Source organism: Aspergillus novofumigatus, assembly GCF_002847465.1.
Source record: "Aspergillus novofumigatus IBT 16806 chromosome Unknown P174scaffold_7, whole genome shotgun sequence".
Lineage (NCBI taxonomy): Eukaryota > Fungi > Ascomycota > Eurotiomycetes > Eurotiales > Aspergillaceae > Aspergillus > Aspergillus novofumigatus.
This window is the reverse complement of record NW_020194280.1, coordinates 1,729,642-1,746,308: the sequence shown is the minus strand read 5'-3', so window position 1 is coordinate 1,746,308 and position 16,667 is coordinate 1,729,642. Positions and strand designations below refer to the sequence as shown.

At 51.1% G+C, this 16,667-nt stretch overlaps 8 protein-coding genes and 2 non-coding genes across 10 annotated transcripts; 3 read left to right on the top strand and 7 right to left on the bottom strand.

The window, feature by feature from the left end:
- Positions 1–96: 96 nt before the first annotated feature.
- P174DRAFT_506671 (glycoside hydrolase family 71 protein) lies at positions 97–1,630 on the bottom strand (the record flags this gene model as incomplete). The annotated part of the gene is made up of 2 exons (XM_024831319.1): positions 97–1,505; positions 1,586–1,630. 2 exons carry the CDS (start codon positions 1,628–1,630, stop codon positions 156–158), a joined length of 1,395 nt encoding a protein of 464 aa, XP_024679708.1. The 3' UTR covers positions 97–155.
- Positions 1,631–2,664: 1,034 nt separating this feature from the next.
- On the bottom strand, positions 2,665–4,447 carry P174DRAFT_412363 (glutamate decarboxylase; the record flags this gene model as incomplete). The annotated part of the gene is made up of 5 exons (XM_024824299.1): positions 2,665–2,847; positions 2,900–3,438; positions 3,486–4,118; positions 4,177–4,204; positions 4,248–4,447. 5 exons carry the CDS (start codon positions 4,445–4,447, stop codon positions 2,742–2,744), a joined length of 1,506 nt encoding a protein of 501 aa, XP_024679707.1. The 3' UTR covers positions 2,665–2,741.
- A 466-nt stretch (positions 4,448–4,913) lies between these two features.
- On the bottom strand, positions 4,914–4,985 carry P174DRAFT_t145. The gene has a single exon. It is a non-coding gene; the product is annotated as a tRNA-Gln (tRNA).
- Positions 4,986–5,506: 521 nt separating this feature from the next.
- On the top strand, positions 5,507–7,858 carry P174DRAFT_412359 (putative C6 transcription factor; the record flags this gene model as incomplete). Its single annotated transcript, XM_024824298.1, has 5 exons — positions 5,507–5,600; positions 5,660–6,397; positions 6,454–6,871; positions 6,928–7,204; positions 7,253–7,858. The coding sequence occupies 5 exons, from the start codon at positions 5,507–5,509 to the stop codon at positions 7,619–7,621; spliced, it is 1,896 nt and encodes a 631-aa protein (XP_024679706.1). The 3' UTR covers positions 7,622–7,858.
- On the bottom strand, positions 7,401–9,089 carry P174DRAFT_515062 (putative FMN dependent dehydrogenase). The gene is made up of 2 exons (XM_024832126.1): positions 8,113–9,089; positions 7,401–8,051 (listed from the first exon to the last, which is right to left on the bottom strand). Exons 1-2 carry the CDS (start codon positions 8,977–8,979, stop codon positions 7,782–7,784), a joined length of 1,137 nt encoding a protein of 378 aa, XP_024679705.1. The 5' UTR covers positions 8,980–9,089; the 3' UTR covers positions 7,401–7,781.
- Positions 9,090–9,567: 478 nt separating this feature from the next.
- On the bottom strand, positions 9,568–10,223 carry P174DRAFT_444881 (uncharacterized protein). Its single transcript, XM_024828194.1, has 3 exons — positions 10,062–10,223; positions 9,842–10,013; positions 9,568–9,794 (listed from the first exon to the last, which is right to left on the bottom strand). The coding sequence occupies exons 2-3, from the start codon at positions 10,010–10,012 to the stop codon at positions 9,765–9,767; spliced, it is 201 nt and encodes a 66-aa protein (XP_024679704.1). The 5' UTR covers position 10,013; positions 10,062–10,223; the 3' UTR covers positions 9,568–9,764.
- Positions 10,224–10,514: 291 nt separating this feature from the next.
- Positions 10,515–10,600, bottom strand: P174DRAFT_t144. The gene has a single exon. It is a non-coding gene; the product is annotated as a tRNA-Ala (tRNA).
- Positions 10,601–11,091: 491 nt separating this feature from the next.
- On the bottom strand, positions 11,092–11,852 carry P174DRAFT_453981 (uncharacterized protein; the record flags this gene model as incomplete). The annotated part of the gene is made up of 4 exons (XM_024829194.1): positions 11,495–11,852; positions 11,376–11,446; positions 11,240–11,326; positions 11,092–11,185 (listed from the first exon to the last, which is right to left on the bottom strand). The coding sequence occupies exons 1-4, from the start codon at positions 11,507–11,509 to the stop codon at positions 11,092–11,094; spliced, it is 267 nt and encodes an 88-aa protein (XP_024679703.1). The 5' UTR covers positions 11,510–11,852.
- Positions 11,853–12,480: 628 nt separating this feature from the next.
- Positions 12,481–13,791, top strand: P174DRAFT_423956 (wax synthase family protein; the record flags this gene model as incomplete). The annotated part of the gene is made up of 2 exons (XM_024825162.1): positions 12,481–13,274; positions 13,329–13,791. The coding sequence occupies 2 exons, from the start codon at positions 12,481–12,483 to the stop codon at positions 13,789–13,791; spliced, it is 1,257 nt and encodes a 418-aa protein (XP_024679702.1).
- Positions 13,792–15,191: 1,400 nt separating this feature from the next.
- P174DRAFT_463249 (uncharacterized protein) lies at positions 15,192–15,851 on the top strand (the record flags this gene model as incomplete). Its single annotated transcript, XM_024830240.1, has 2 exons — positions 15,192–15,634; positions 15,707–15,851. The coding sequence occupies 2 exons, from the start codon at positions 15,192–15,194 to the stop codon at positions 15,849–15,851; spliced, it is 588 nt and encodes a 195-aa protein (XP_024679701.1).
- Between the last annotated feature and the right edge of the window lie 816 nt (positions 15,852–16,667).

The window sequence follows — 16,667 nt, the reverse complement described above, 5'->3', positions numbered from 1 at the left end:
TTCTCCAGAACCTGCCCGAAATGGAAGATCTTGCAGTACATTGAAAGAGTCAACGCCATCTATCATTGTCCAGGCTATTACTATATGATAAAATAACGGTAGATTATGTACTGGTCAGTATCATGCCTCGGATATCGGTGATATATTGCACATGCTCAGACCAGCGCCAACAAGACCAAGCCCAGCAACAATGTCATCGCCGGTCTTGACCTCTGCGAGTCATTTTTCTTGTCATCAAATGAAGTCTTTTCAGATGTCACATTCTTCTCGCCCATTGCACTCCCCACCCACGCATTCCAGTTGTTGTATCCATGATTCTTCCGGCAGTCGGTGGTGATGGCCTCGCCCTTCATCTGGGCGATCTGCTCGCCAGACCGTGATAGCGTCACCTCGACCTCCCCCGTCATCCCGTCAATGGGTACACTTCCATGATACAACCCCTTCTGTCCGCTAGGCGTATCCGCCCAGATCCCGGTCTTGCTGGCCCCGCCGATACTCACCGTCACGTCGGCCGCCGACTCCAGCAACGCCGAATAGAAGATCCTATCCTGCATGACGGTCTTCGGGCTGGTCGTGTTCGTCCCTTCGACAGACAGCTGGCCCGGCGTGGTCTTCCCGCTCATACACGCAGAGCCCGGATTAAGCCGGTACCACGAGACCACGCCCTCCTTGTCAAAGCTCGCATTCTTTCCCCCACTCTTATACAAATCAATCACGTACGGCAGAAACGCCCGCCAGCCATCATGCGGCATCCCCTCGGCATAGTTGAAGGGGGCATCGCCCACAGCAAAAATCCCCAGGTCGTCCTCGTGCATGGGGCCGATGTAGTGCGACTCACCGTAGTCGTTCCAGGTGATGATCTCGACGTACTCGGGCTCCAGCTCAAGCACCTGTTGCCAGCGGTCGAACCAGAGATCGTCCCCGCGCCAGGCCCAGTTCTTGTGGAACACAGGCAGGTTAGTGTAGAACCACGGCGAGACGGGCATGATGTACGGCCGCCCGTCCAGCGCAGCGACGTACTCCTCGTCCAGCGTGGTGTTTATATCGTGTGCGCCGGCCGGCCACGCATGCCAGCTCATCAGGCCATCAATGATGGGGCTGCTGGATGCGGCTTCGACCCCCAGCGAGGACCAGTCGGGGATGAAGAAGAAGTCCGACTGCGCGTTGTGCCTGACATCGTTCCAGACGTCAGCGCTCTGGCCGCCCTCGAAGGTCGAGACGAGCGGCTTGTCGTCGTGGTGCTTGTAGTATGCGCTGCCGGTGGCGTAGTTGTCGATGACTTGGACGATCTCGTCGGCGGGCCACTGGGAGCCCTGGCCCATGTCGAAGGAGAGGAACATCTTGAAGTTGTGCCGGTGGGCGACGGTGAAGGCGTCATTGAGGATGAGCTCGTAGTTGTGCAGGCCGTAGCCGAGGTTCAGGGCGAAGGCGTCGATGTGCGCGGCCTGCGCTGCGAAGATGTCGTTGGTCCATGTTTCTTGCGTGAAGTTGATGGCATTCACCACCTGGTCGATATTAGCTATGTCAAGATAGAAGTGACATTATTTGTTACCATGAAATGGGCGAATACGGCTTTCGCCTGTACATGGCTGGTGGCAGCTAACAGCCCGAGTAGCGTCCACAACTCCATGGTGTTGACATATGCTCCGCCTCCTGCCTACTCGACTTACAACCAGGACGATCGGAAGTTTAAGAAGAAAAAGAAGACGGACAGGCTGATCGTCCTGGTCAAGATACGGTAGGAAATCTCTAATGTGACCTACACAGATCCTCAATCAATTGGACCGCCTAGCACCAATTGAAGACCAACATGGCATTTCATCTTGATATCGTACTTATATCACATAGCGGTCAGGCATTTCACGCAGCTCACGACTGAAGGTTAAGGTTCTTCCTATGGACATGCGCCATCAACTACTGCATATAATCTTTAGCAGCAGAACAGACGGTCCGACTTGCCCTATATAACTTAGGCATGTTCTGCTCCATTCGTCAAAAGAGAGTCACCGACAGAATAATCAGAGTTTGCTAGCGGCAGATCCGGCATATACTTGCATAAAGTTGGGCATTGTTCTTCTCGAAATGATATTCCATCTATCATATGCAATACTTACCCGCCCTTGCGTCTACCATTTATGCAGCCAGGACAAGAATAGTAGAAAGAAACGAAGACTTGTAAACAAGCGAAGTTCCCTCTAAATAGTGTCTTAGAACCTCGTCAAGTGCACATCCTATGCACTGAGCGCCGTCATTAGAATACCTCTCCGTCCTCCCGAGTTTTCTCAGTTTGATGCCGAACCACGGTTCGGAGAACCTGTCAACTGCCCTACAATTAGTGGAGACGATATAAATCTCTGGTTCGCTTTAACGGAATTTGCTCGGCTACGTCAATTGAACATCTAGACTACGTCCTCTGGCGAAGGTGGGTCTTCGCTTATATTCGTCAACCGACTGTTCTGGATTACGGATCTGTTTACCGTCAGTTCTTCACAGTGTCCAGGACCTGCTCTACTGGAAGCGGTCTTAGGTCATTGACATACGGCCAGCAGCAAGTGAACGAGTTATGGCCTTCGTAGGAGAGAGACAGAGTTTTTGGGATGAAAGAGTATCACGCAAGGGGTTTTGACTATTCACATGCGCTATTACAAACCGCGGACATTGCATGCAGCGCAACACTATCGAATGCACTTTTTGCCATTGAATTGAACAGTTGCTATCGCCGATAAACGCCGCACTGCTGATCAACACACTGCATGAGTCTTTCCTGTCTTCCCTTGAAGCGAATGCTTCTCGCCCGCGTAAACCGGATGATCAGGCTTCCCAGCCAGCGAATGGCGACCAGAGTGTCTTAACGTATCCGTCAGCTTCTGATATCAGTAAGTAACTAAGCAGGACATACCGAATATACTGCTCAATCATTGCCCGATCCATCTCCTCCAGGGTCTTCATCGCCATCTTCATATCCTCAACCAACACATTACACCGATCCATACTAAAGTCCTCCCTGAGCACGATCCGCATCATCTTGAGCTGGTTGCTATGCGGCGCCATCGTGTACGCGGGTATCACCCACCCGCGCTGGCGGAGGACATGCGCCAGCGCATATTCATCCCATAGTCGGTTTTCATCGGGTGGGAGCCGGTACGCGACGAGCGGGAGGCCGCCGCCTGCGCCGTCGCTCATGATGATGAAGTTGAGTTGCTGGAGCTCTGTGGCGAGGTGGTCTGCGGTGCGGGTTAGGTTCTGCATGATGGAGCGGTAGCCGTGCCGGCCGAGCCGGATGAGCTGGTAGTACTGGCCGATGATGTTGGAGGCACCTTTGGAGAAGTTGAGGGTGAAGGTTGCTTGCTCGGTGCCGAGGTAGTTGACGTTGAAGATGAGTTCTTTGGGGAGGTATTCTGCTGAGCGCCAGAAGACCCAGCCGACGCCGGGGTAGACCTAAACTCTGTCAGGGACGTCTTGGAAGGTAGGGGTTGGTTTCCTACCAGACCATACTTGTGGCCGGATACATTAATCGACACAACCTTTGGAAGCCGAAAGTCCCATTCTAGGCCAGGGTTCACGAACGGCGCGACGAACCCGCCGCTCGCGGCATCTACGTGAATCGGACAATCGATCTTCTTGCGGATCAATAGGTCGTTGATGGCTTTGACGTCCTCGTATTGGCCCGTGTACGTTGTCCCCAAGATCGCACAAATGCCAATGGTATTCTCATCCACCAGATTAACCGCTTCTTCAGGATCAATCACATACCGCGTCTCCGTGCAATACACATATTTCTCCTCGACATCGAAATACCGCGCCGCTTTCTCCCAGCACACCTGCACCGCGCTATTCATTACGATGTTCGGCCGCGTGCTGTCCTTGCCCTCAGCCTTCCGGCGGTTCTGCCAGCGCTTCTTCATCGCCAGCATGGCTAGCATAATCCCCTCCGAGGATCCGACGGTCGATGTACCAATGGCGTCTTGGACGTCCGGGCCGTCGGCGGTTGGGGCGTGAAGGAGGTCCGCGATCATGTTGATGCAGCGGTTCTGGATGTTGGCTGTTTGCGGGTATTGTTCGTAGTCGATGAAGTTTTTGCTCATCGCGTCGGTCATGAGGTTTTGGGCTTCGTCTTCCTATATGGGAGTATGCTGTCAGTAACAGGAATATTCCGTTGTGGGCCTAAGTGATTACCATGTAGGTGGTGACGAAGCTCGCCAGACTGGACTCCGTCAGCATGCATAACCCTGTCACGGAGGACCTACTTCAGTAATGGATTCCCGTCAAGACTTAATTCGTCCTTGATTAACCGGTACGCAACGCTGGCCGGCATTTCGCGCTCTGCCATTTCATGGTGCGGTAGATCTTGCGCTGCGAAGTGGGTGCCATAGACATAGTCGGTCACTTCAGCTTCTCTGGCATGGTGGCCTTTGGGGCGTTTCTGCACTCGGCTGATGTGCACCATTTTGTTCAATCGTGTGGATTATAGATTATTAACTGGGTTGGGTTCTACATTCCAGTACTCGTGAGGTTTTGGTAACCTTATGATGTAGATTGGTGCCGTAGTGCGATGACCTCACCACTATGGTCATCGGTCATGGAGATGCAAGTAGTAGCAAATGTCCTCATTCTGGTTGGGTCATTGAACGTTATATGCGGCTTACAGTATGCAAGATTCCATGCATGTGTCTCGAACTCTGCTGCTTCATCTCCAAGACGAGGAATGAAGGGCGTATTTAAAGGTTGATGATTTCATCCGCTCTAGTCATAATGTATTCACTTTCCGTACTAGAGATTGACTCATACTCATACAAATGTAATAGATAGGGAAGTTATTAAAGAATGGAAACAGAGAGAACATAAAAATTAGAAGGAGGTTAATATGGATCGAGATTGATGATACTGCATGCAAAAAGCAAAAGAAATTGGTGAGGTCGTGCTCGGAATCGAACCAAGATTGCCAGAATCAGAATCTGGAGTGATAACCATTACACTACACAACCCACTTGTTGAAAGACTTGCAACATAAGTGTATTATATTATATAACTACAATATCGCACACAAATTCGCTCTTGACGGATGCTTTTGCCGGAATTTCAGGTAGGTATTTTGATCCTCAATTCCAGTCAAATAGTAAGATACCTATAATTTACAACTACCTGTTCTGGCTTCATTTGGACAATCGAGAACTGGACTGCTACCCTAGAATGTTTCTTTCTATTTTTATCATGCTGCTGTTGTACACGTATCTTCAATGGCCTCCAAGCAGTACGACCTGACGAGCTCTACAACTGGTAACTTGTCAAAGCGGGGTCCATCTTGGAGTATCCTTGTCTCAGCATCGGCAATGTGGTTTCCCGTTCAACGTTTCAGGTGATATTAACATCTAGGCTGCACATTGACACGTATAGAGGACATCATGCAGTCCGAGACTACTTAAACACAGCCATCGCACACCTTTCAGCACACCCTTTCAGCTCACCAGGTCAATCGTCACACCAGTCATGTCCTCCCCTCCTCGGAATGGTGTGCAGACATCTTGCGAGCCTTGCCGCCGGTCAAAACTACGCTGCGACCATTCCACTCCGACATGCAAACGGTGTGTTCGCCGTGGAAAGTCAGACGTCTGTGTTTATCATCCTTCGCCAATGAGTCGGAGTTGGTATTCTGATCCAGTCTCCTCGCCACATATGCCTGCAAGTTCAGACAACAATTGGGACAAGAAAGCCCAATCGGTCACGCCTCCTGACACCCTGGGACTGATGAGCTATTCTGGCGGGTTAGGCGAGAGCGAGGATCATCTAAATGGGATCCTCACGCCGCTGGCAACCTTGGAACACAATCGGGCCAGCTCGAGTTCAAAGCAGTTTCAGCTGGGCGCACGGCTACTGCTGACGTTGTTTGAGAATCTGTCGCTCTACGAGACCGTCGCGGAAAATCGTTTAGACAATTCACCAGAAGGTTGTGTTGTCGGCCAACATCTCGTCCCCATGATCTTTACGGCCTTGAAAGATAACCACAGACTCCTGGCAAATGACCAGGATGAAAAAGAGCGGTACTATGAGAACCTGCTAGGCTGGTCCCAGAAAATATTTGACGAGACCTCGCAGACGATCCAGGTTGCTCCGCTCACGGCACCCGAGGAATATCTTCGTTGTATCTCCAATCGATGGGAAGGCATCGGGTTGGTCTTCTCCATTGTGGGTCAAGGTGCAATGCTAGAGAGAGACTGGAAAACTGTATCTCAGTTGACAGATGCTGCACCAGCAGATCAAAGATCACTCGGGGTGCTTGCGGCCACTGCCAGCGATGCTTGTCTCCAATTTTGCGATGACTCAGGCGTAGTCCATGATCCGCTGGGGTGGCTGCTGTATCAGCACACCCATCTGCTGACTTTGGTCTATGGTAACAACGGTATGACTCTATCCTCCCATCCTGTGGAAACTAGTTCGCCATGCTGACAGGCTAAGATTATCGAGCGTGGCGAAAACTGGCCCAATTGTCAACTGTGGTATTTACTCTCGGGCTGAACCAGACCGAACTCAACGCGCGCATGCCTTTCTTTCTGGCCGAGCTCCGTAGACGCCTGATGGCTGGCGCCTATATCATGGATAAGCAGCTGTCCACGTTCCTTGGAAGACCGCCCCAGATCATCTGGAGATACTGCGATGTGCAACTTCCTCTGGATCTGCGTTACGACGAAATCCTTGCGGACCCGGCTACTCGAGATGCTGCCATCGGCAGACTGGACGCGAACGGTTGGAAAAGCCAAGGTGTCATCCAACAGGCGCAGTGGCTGCGAGTTGCTCTTTTGGTCGGCTCAATCAGAGAGCAAATCCTCGAATTGTCGCTGAGCCGCTGTGTCGATGACCTCGCCCGGAAAGCCAAGTGAGCTTAGCTCTCACATTTTAATATCGTGTGGCCCGTAATTGATATTTGTCTAGGCAAGTGTCTGATAACTCCCGCAGAACGTGGGATGAACTACCCAGTTTCCTTCGCTGGCTTCCTGGCAGTGCCAGCTCGGACGACAGTGGCAGTCTCATTCCCCTCTATCTCGACTTCCTCTACAATGACTTCCTTCTCTACCGGCTGCTTGTTAGGCGCTCCCAGACCGAGTTGGATGCCTTGATCAACGTCTCCCAGAATATACTGGGCACGGCTCTTCAGCTCATCGGGAGGAAGATTGCATGGGGAAATGGGACATACAACATGGGATGGAACGTAAGTCCAACTTCTCAAACCTTAAACCGCAGCTTCTCACCAACGCAGGCCTCTTCATTCGGTATGCCGGCTGCCGGCGCTCTCGCAATTGAGCTACTGTGCCAAAGTGACCGGTCATCACGGTCTGCTCCGTCGATGTTCCGACGGCCCGAAACCATCCAGAACCTGAGCGTCTTTGCATCTTACCTCCAATACGTCGTTCGACCGCATGAGGGAAATTACAACATCTGCCAGCGTGCACGCGTTATCCTTTGCCGCATCCTCAACCTGGCCTTATCGGCCAATCCGTCGCCGTTGCCCTCTAGTTTACCTGCTGATGCGGTAGCGGCGGATTGGTTGAATGGGGAGTCGATCTTGCTGGACGATGGGACGAATCTCCTGGAGTGGATCGAGAGTCGACTTGATCAGTTCGAATAGCTTTCGCCGTGCGCATTGAAAGCAGAAGCACCCACCTGGTCTATACGAGCTATATAATGAACACCTGACTATAAGCTTTTTCAGCGTCTCCCCGAAACCTGTGAACAGCAACAAGACAGATACCTCCCCCTTGCCAGGAAATCCTTGATCATGGTGGCTCCTACCTCACTCGGCGCAGGATTGACCGATTGAGATGCTGAGGAGACACCGATTCGATCCCCCCCAGGTGCAGCGTGAGATCCAGATCCGCAAGGATACTTCGCAGGACATGCGAGACACCCGCCTCACCCGCAATAGCCAGTCCATACGCATACGGCCGGCCGATCAGCACCATCTTCGCCCCGAGCGCCAGCGCTTTAGCGACATCCGCACCACCCCGGACCCCCGAATCAAACAGCACCTCCATCTGCTCCCCCACCGCATCCACAATCTCCGGCAAGACATCAAGCGACCCAATACCCCATCCTGCTGCCGCCCCCATGATTCGACACCACAATCCCCTGCACCCCAACCTCCACCGCCCGCCGCGCATCCACCACACTTTGGATCCCCTTCAGCACAATCGGCCCGTCCCAATGCCCCTGCAGGAACCCAATCTCCTCCCACGAATGACTCCGCCCAGGGAAGATCATATGCGCCCACTCCCCCGCCGCAGCCCCCATATCCTCCTCGACCTCCACCCCGTGCCTCTCCCGAAACCGCCTTTGGAACACCGGATCCGAGAACCCCAGCTCGACGCCGATCTTGTCCGCTCGCAAGAACGGGTTATACCCGTTATTTAGATCCGACGGCCTCCAGCCGAGCATGTACGCGTCGAGCGTGACGACTAACACTCTATACCCCGCGCGCTTCGCCCTCTGAAGCAAACTCACCGTAATCTCATCGTGCTCGCGCAGCGGCCAGTAAAGCTGGTACCACCTCGCCCCATTCCAGCTCGCCGCCGCCACATGCTCGATGCTCGTCGACGAGGCCGTGCTCAGTATATACGGCACATGCTGTGCGCTCGCTGCCTTCGCGGCCGCGAGCTCCCCGTCGCGGTGGAAGATGCGCTGCACGCCGATGGGCGCGATGGCGATGGGGTAGTCGTATTCCTGACCCAGAACTGTGGTTTTAAGGGATGGGAAGTCGGCACTGACGAGGCGTGAGGGGATGAGCGCCCATTTGCGGAAAGCGTCGCGGTTGTTGGTGTCTGTTTCGCGGAGGCCGGCGGAGCCCCAGATGTAGCTGTAGCTGTTGGCGGAGAGGAGGTCTCGGGCGTGGATTTCCCAGTCGTACGGGTTGAAGCTGATGGCTGCTTTGATGTTTTGGAGGCCGTCGGTGTAGACTTCGTTGCCGTAGGTGTGGGGTGCGTTTGCCATGTCTCTACCTAGTATTTGAAGTAGTATTGTAGGTTTATGTATCTATATTGCACTGGAACCACGTCATTGCTCTAGACTAAGTATTTCACGGAAGGACTGGTACTCTGACGATGTCAGCCAGACTCACACGGTTTTATCCTGGTTGACATAAACAAAACAGGTATTGACCAACTGACTGTATTTGTGATATAATCAACTGGTATGGTCTATAGCTGCAATGAATAACAATGGCCTGATGTTGCTGCCGACCAAGCCCGACGGATCGGGCTGACCCACGGCATGATGCAATAATGGGTACATCCTTTACCAAGTGCTGACTTGATGGAACTTGATTCCGTGGATAACAGTATGGCTTATTTGACTGTTGTGATATTGCGTTCATCAGTATTTGTTACCCTGTTTTATTAGAGAGCAAGCATACTTTGCTGTTGGTCAGTATATATGCTCGATGTCAATAGAAGTGCTAGTCAGGCCTATTACATTCAAGCGAGGAATGTAATGGTTGCAGACTAGAGATGAGTACTCTGTATCAGCCGGTAATATGCTTTAGAGAATCATTACATTATCCTAGGCATTACAGACTAGATCCCTAAGGATTGGACTGCAGCTGGCAAGGGATGAGTGCCCGCAAGGGGATCAGTGGTCAGGACTTGAGCAGGGAATAACATGCTCTAAACACTCAAAGTACAAGGTAGACAAAGTATACTACAGGAGTCCTTGTCATCCTGCATCTAACTCTTAACTGCGCAGACACTGAGTATCCAGTAGCACTGCCACCATTCTCTTCAAGTGGAGTCTTCTGTAGGCTGACAAACCTAGCAAGAATCAGCCATGCCTAACTCATAGATGACACTGTACTCACCCCTTGGTCTGGACTGATATATATACACTGAAGCCCAGGGCAGCACACTCCAATCGGACCAGCAATTGTAGCACAGGTCTCCCCTTCTCGATGGCACACATACTCACCCAGAGGACTCGGCGCAGCCAGAGCCATGGCAGCGAGGGATGTAAGCAGGTAGATCAACTTCATTCTGCGTACTGTCAGTATGCTACTGGAATATAAAGAGCACATGACCTACTTGAAAGTGTAAGCGATAGTGAAGGATGCTGATCAGGGTCAGAGAGTTGGATGGGAGGGCTGGACTTTATACCCGTCGACAGCAGCTAAGGTAGGCAAACATGCATCCCACCCTTACCTTACCTAGTGGTACGAGCTAGTCATATTCTATATGCTGGATAATTGCATTTGTTTATGTATTGCATTCCGAAGCAAAGGAAAGTAGACATGACTATGAGGGATATTTGTCAGTGCTTGCATGCCCGGACCTTATTGGATGTAACCAATGGTCAATGGTCAGTGGTCAATGGTTGCTATAACTGGAATCCAGTCTCGAATGCATCATTCTGTTAGTTAGGGTGATCTCTTATCAGTCTATATAGTGAACTAAACCATATTTGTCTGCATTCTATGACAGCTTTGAATTAGATACTGCCCATACCCAAAAAAAAAGAAAATAGGGAAGGAAAAAAAGTGGACTCGCCGGGAATCGAACCCGGGACCTCTCCAAGACCCATTTGCGTATGCGAATGGAGCGTTATACCCCTAAACCACAAGCCCTTCTTATTGGTATTTCCTCTTAATACAATAAAATATATAGCGATTAATGTACAAAAGTACCAGCCTGGACGCATCTGGCGAAGGATGTTTGATGCGATACTGGGCGTGCTACTGCTACTGCTGTGTGATGCTGACACTGTCTTGGGGAAGATGGAAATTGTAATCGAGACCTGCAAGGATGGAAGCAAGGCGTTAGCTACTGATGACACAGACGCTGTCAGCTAAGAGCATTAGATTGATGTGTAACATTACCTGGATGGGCTGGTCGTCTATATATGTTAAGAATGGCCTGATGTACCATCTTTTACCTAATCAGTGTAACATGGAGATTGCACCATTGGTTTATTCAATCAGTCCAAGTGACTTAATTAGAACATGTTGATTAACATATATACTGCACTCCTTATAATAATTTCCTAGGTATACATCATGTCTCGTAATGACCAAACAAAAAAACTTCAATTTGGGGTGGTGAGGAAAGACGAGCACCACTACTGCGGCAACTCCTCAATCCTCACCATCAATCCAGGAGGAACCTCTACCTCGTAGAGTTCCTCGACAGTCATATCGTCGGGTGCTTCAACACTGTATCAACTTAGTATGGCACTAGGAAGGGTGTCTCTAGGAGGAGAGGCCTACGTCAAGTACTGCACCGGGGGAGAGGTGTCGCTGTGTTCAAAGGTATCAGGGAAGACGAGGTCTTCGCCTTCGTAGATTTCACGAAGACTATGTAACGGTCAGTACGAAGGTAGAAAGTAACGGTGAGTTAACGCACTGTTCTGCAAGGGTTTTGCCGTCCCCGAAGCGGGCATGGGCTTGTTCGTTGGAGAAGTAGACGTCGAAGCTCTAGAGACGGTTAGTGGGTTCCATACTCGACGGGGTTGCTTGACTGACAAGGTCCTTGGTCATTGTGTTGGTTGGTGGATGTAGCAGAAGGAATTGATTGTTCTCTGGCTGATCGAGAGACACGCGACCGTAGGAATCCCTTTTATACCCTGTCTTTCAACCCCGCAAAAGATGACGGATGACAGACATGCAATGGTCACTGCGTCTGGAGATGATCCAGATAAATTGTTTGACGGCGCGCAATCAGATGGTTGAGCGATATTCTGCATATGGAGTTGATTGGATGTGAGCTTCGGTGGTGAGATCATGGATACTTCATGATGCCTTGCATTGGTCAATGGACGTGGTTTGCTTTGCGGGGAAAGACTGAGTTGGTGATGATCCACGGGTGGCCTGACGGATGATTCTGAGTGGTGAGATAATGGGCAGACCTGGTGTAATCAGTTGATGTATCAGGACATCTTCAATCAATTGACTTTCATCTCATCCCTCATCCCTAGAATGGTATATGAGGTTCAATACTAATAGGTTGTACATGATCGGCCTCAGCAAACTAACACTCACCATGGTATGATCACACTACATTATGTATTTTCCATTAGAGTACTCGATCTACTATGCGTGTCTGACTGATTTATCCTAACTCTAGCCTAATTATGCTTATATTCATCAGTGGGATAGTTAAACACTACCACTTGCCGGTGTCTTAGCAAGGGATAAGCACTCAGTCAGCATGCCCATGTTAAGCAATGATAATCGCCCAATCAAATTCAATCATATCATTCACATTCACTAACAAGATAATCTCTCTAATCTAGAGACTCAGCTGAATAAAATCAATAGTCGGTGGGTCTTGCTCCAATTGCTGAGCAACAAAGAGAGACCGCCAAGATCGTCACACAGAAAAAAGCAATAATATTAGCAAAACATCAAACACTTGATCATGCAGCTGAACAGGCATGACTACATGTCCAGTCTTAAATCAACAGATGTCCCCCCCCTGCTACCTTAACTTCATTTCATAAAAGTCATCCATGGACCTTAACTCGCTATCAGCATGGAGCATCCCGCTCACACAATGGCTACTCGTCCAACTCCTGACGGGATGGACAATCACGTTCACACAGCCCTACTCCAAACTTAGACCGGCTGTCACTGTACTTGTCATCGCACTCGCCTACTCATTCCAGACTCAAGTCCGGCAGACCTTCGCCGAGACTCGCGCGCGTGGACCCTTAGCGGCCATGTGCTGGGTCAACGTGCTCAACGCGATCGACCTGCTGATGCTGAGTCGGGTCTCGTTCGACGAGCAGATCGCCTGGGAGACGAAACTCAGTCAAAGCAAGACTGCCGCCAGAAAAAGCTACTGGAGAAGACTCGTCTGGTCCGTCGAAATGGCGTTCAACTACCGTCGCGTGAATACCCCGTGGCAGATCCGCGCTGTCCCCGCGTTCGACAAGCATGACCCGGGATTCATCCCGGACAAGTGGGACTTTCTGGGCCGGTATGCGCTCAACGTATGCGGTGCATTGCTTGTGCTGCATTTCTGCACTATCGATGCGGGGGATGCTCGTCTCGCGGGTATGATTTCCGAGATCTCAGACTCTAAGAAGGTGTTACTCCCTACTTGGGAGGAATGGACTGCGCGCCGCGCGCTCGTCCAGATGCTATTCACCGTCTCTTTTGGGTTCGTCACGCGAGCGGCTATACTGGGGACGTATAGCCTCCTTGCCATGTTCTTCGTCGCGCTGGGGGTCTACGAGCCCGTCGACTGGCCGCCGGTTTTCGGCGACTTGGGCGATATGTACTCGTTGACGCGGGTTTGGGGGTGAGTGAGAGTTGTTCATTTTCCCTGCTGGCACCTACATACTGATCGAAGTAGAATCGCCTGGCATCAGATCCTGCGCAAGCTGGTCACATCGAACGCCGATTTCTTACTGTACGACGTCCTGCGACTCCCGCAGGGGATTGTTGCCAAGAGTCTCCGGCTTATCATGGCGTTCGCCACGTCGGGATTAGTCCATTTTCTCATGGATCTGGGATTCGGGGTATCCCTGGACCAGAGCGGAGCGTTGTGGTTCTTCTGTCTGCAGATTCCGGGCATCGCGTTCGAACATCTGGTGTGGTGGACTTGCCATGGGATAATCAAACGCATGAGTTACCGTTGGAGAAAGGCCATCGGGTATGTCTGGGTTGGCCTTTTCTTTCTATGGGTAACTCCCGTCTGGCTGAACCCGATTATCCTGCGGTTATACCAGGATGGTCAGAGAATACCGTCTCCGTTTTGTGGTGTTCAAGGGAGTTTATTCTCTTTGACGCAGTTCGTCTCTGCTGGAGACTCCTAGCTCTATAGACATCGCATCAGTCATGTCAATGGCATTATAGATACACGACGTTTCACGGTCGTGAATTACGTGATGAGGACAGCTAGATACTTGTATATGGCCCGCGAGTAAAGGAATCAGGTCAAGGTATGCAACTAGCATTAGGCTAGTCTGTGCCTTCGCGAATCCAGCAAGTACCAAACTCCGAAGCCATGATCATTCTACACTCTCAGCTCGACGATGTGGTGGGATCATTTACTGCTAGCGGGGACGGGATTGTCTACTCTATTGGTTGGATTAGACGAGGCTCAATACAGTTTCAGCTTTGATTAGGTGACAGGTCGACAAGCTCGCCCGAGTCAATTCGTGCGGCCCAAGTCGGACGGATGTATCCTTAAGTAACCCTTTGCCAGTAATGGTCAGTCTCGCGTTGGTTACCAGGCTCCTGCCTTTTAAACAAGGCCGGATACAGCAATGTATGTATTGTATGTATAACTGTCAAGCAGGGCATATTAGCAGGATGCGATCCCACACACAGACTACTGATTGTTGAGCTGGAATATGCGCGCGTGCAAGTGACTCATTGACAGCAAATCTAAGATTGAAGGACCCTGAGTACGGACAGAGTGAAAACTTTAACAGAAATCAGTCTAGAATAGCCTCCAGGGCTGAGTCCGAATCGGAAAGAGCCGTTGCTGATCAGCTCCACTCGAGTTGTAGTGTCATGGTTTGTGCGCAAGCCAAAGCTGCGACGAGATAACCAGTAAACTTGTCTTTTGCGCATCATATGACAGCATGTCAGACCTTGCTGCCGTGTTGAAAGCATTAACACCATCAGGCACAGGCTCAGCCTCATGGTACAGCGCAAGGCTGCACAAGGCTGATAAAGGAACCACAAATTCGGAAAGGGATATGAGAAGCGAGATACTAAATTAGATCGCCCAGAGCTGAAAGGAAAAGCCTTCCTAAAAAGGAAAACAAGGAAGAAGGTTGAGGCTATCTCATAATAGCCCCATCCGTCCCAAAGGTCCATCGACACCCATACGAACTCATCTCCACTCATCTCCATTTTCACGATGTTTACCTTTCTACTATTACTGTAAGGCAGAAATCTCGCAAATCAGACACCACCAGATCCCATCCCATTCCTACTGGTTCTGATCTGTCGATCTGCAGGAATACGAGCAATCACATCCTGTGCCGCTTGTCTTTGACCAGTCAACAACGGCAAGGCATTTTTCATCCAGCGTGATTGGAAGGCCAAGCCGAGAGGAATCATGCCGCGACACGAGCTTTAGCCCAAGCGGTAGTCATGAGGCTAATCTGAAGGCTATTAAATACAACCTGCGCCGCCAGCTCTGCACGTCTGCCACTCAGTAAACATCACAAAAGACTAGACAGCTAGTTCGCAGATAGCAAAAATGCGCCTCCCGGGAATCATACCCACCGCCCTCCTAGGCGTCGCGTTCGTCTTCGCCGTCATTGAGCTCGGCCTCGGCGGCCACATCGCCTCCGTCTCTACCGGCTCCCGCAGAATCCCCGTCTACGACTCCTCCAGCACCTGGGGCTACTCCTACAAGACCATCAAGTTCTCTGTCCCTGGCATCGTCGCCTTCCAGATCTTCACCGCTGTCTGGACCATGCTCGTCTCCGTCGCCGCGTTCCTTCTCCCCCGGTTCTTGCGCGTCAAGGCCGCCCCCGGAACACGGCTCAACACAATCATCACGGGCGCGCTGGGCGGCGTCTACTTCATGACGATGGTGTTCTGGCTCGCATGCTTTGCGGACATCGCGGCCAAGCTGGATGGGCTGGGCGCTTCGTCCGACTACTATAATGCAGTGATTGCGTTTGCGGTGCTCTCGTGGTATGTTTATTTTTTTCACATCCGTTTATAATCCCCCTTGGGTGGGTTGACGTGGCTAATGCGAGTGAGCAGGCTGCTCTTCGTCGCGCTCTTCGTCATCGTTGTTCTTGCCATGCTTGGGATTCTGGAGTGTGACGCCCCCGGGTTCGCAGGCATGAGGAAGAGGGAAACGGCTGCGACGGAGGGAACCCAGATGCAGACAGTCGAGGTTGCATAGGTATGATGTCGATGTCCCTGTCGAGAGGCGGTGGATTAAGTTCATGATAATCCAGCTTGCTTGTCGCCGGGAGACGAGAGACGAGAGAAAATTTGTATGCGACAGGGATGATGTCAACGGATGATACCACCATATACCCATACTTTAATTTAATAATTCTGATATCCAATCAATTGTTTCTTGCACTCCGGTGCATATGCACGTTGGCTCATCTCATCCTATGGTTCCACTCAAACTAGTGCTTTTCTGATATACCACATATTGCGTTTATCCAACCAGACAAGAATCAAGGTCATGATCTCGCGGAAGCTGGGGCAACGCATATCGTCCAGTCGAGTAATAGAGGATGTTATCGGACAGATTCAGTGCCCGCCGCACGGGTGCAGTCAGCCATGGAATGCATGGGTTTCGCCCACGATGGAAATGCTGGTGGCTCATTGGAACTCGGAAAAGACCTCCGCTCCGGGGAGCCCGCCTCCAGGGACGAGATGCGGAATCGATATTCTTCTCGCAGTAACCCCAGGAGGAGTACGCGTGCTGTGACATGGAGGATTGCGAGCAGCAAAGGTCTGTTCTGTTTCTGTCAGGGACATAGCAGATACAGACGATGTTGTACAGCAGGATGTTCCCTTCCGCAATTGAGCACCGATTTCGGTGTGGTGTTCAGATGCGTGCCTCTCGTCCTCGTCAATCGAATTTCGATCGATTGAATGACGACGAGAAGATCAGTCCTTGATATCAACATATCGATCATTGTGTTGAGCAGAGTCTGGTCTGATCGTAAAATGCGACAAACATAGCCCTCATCTCATGTTG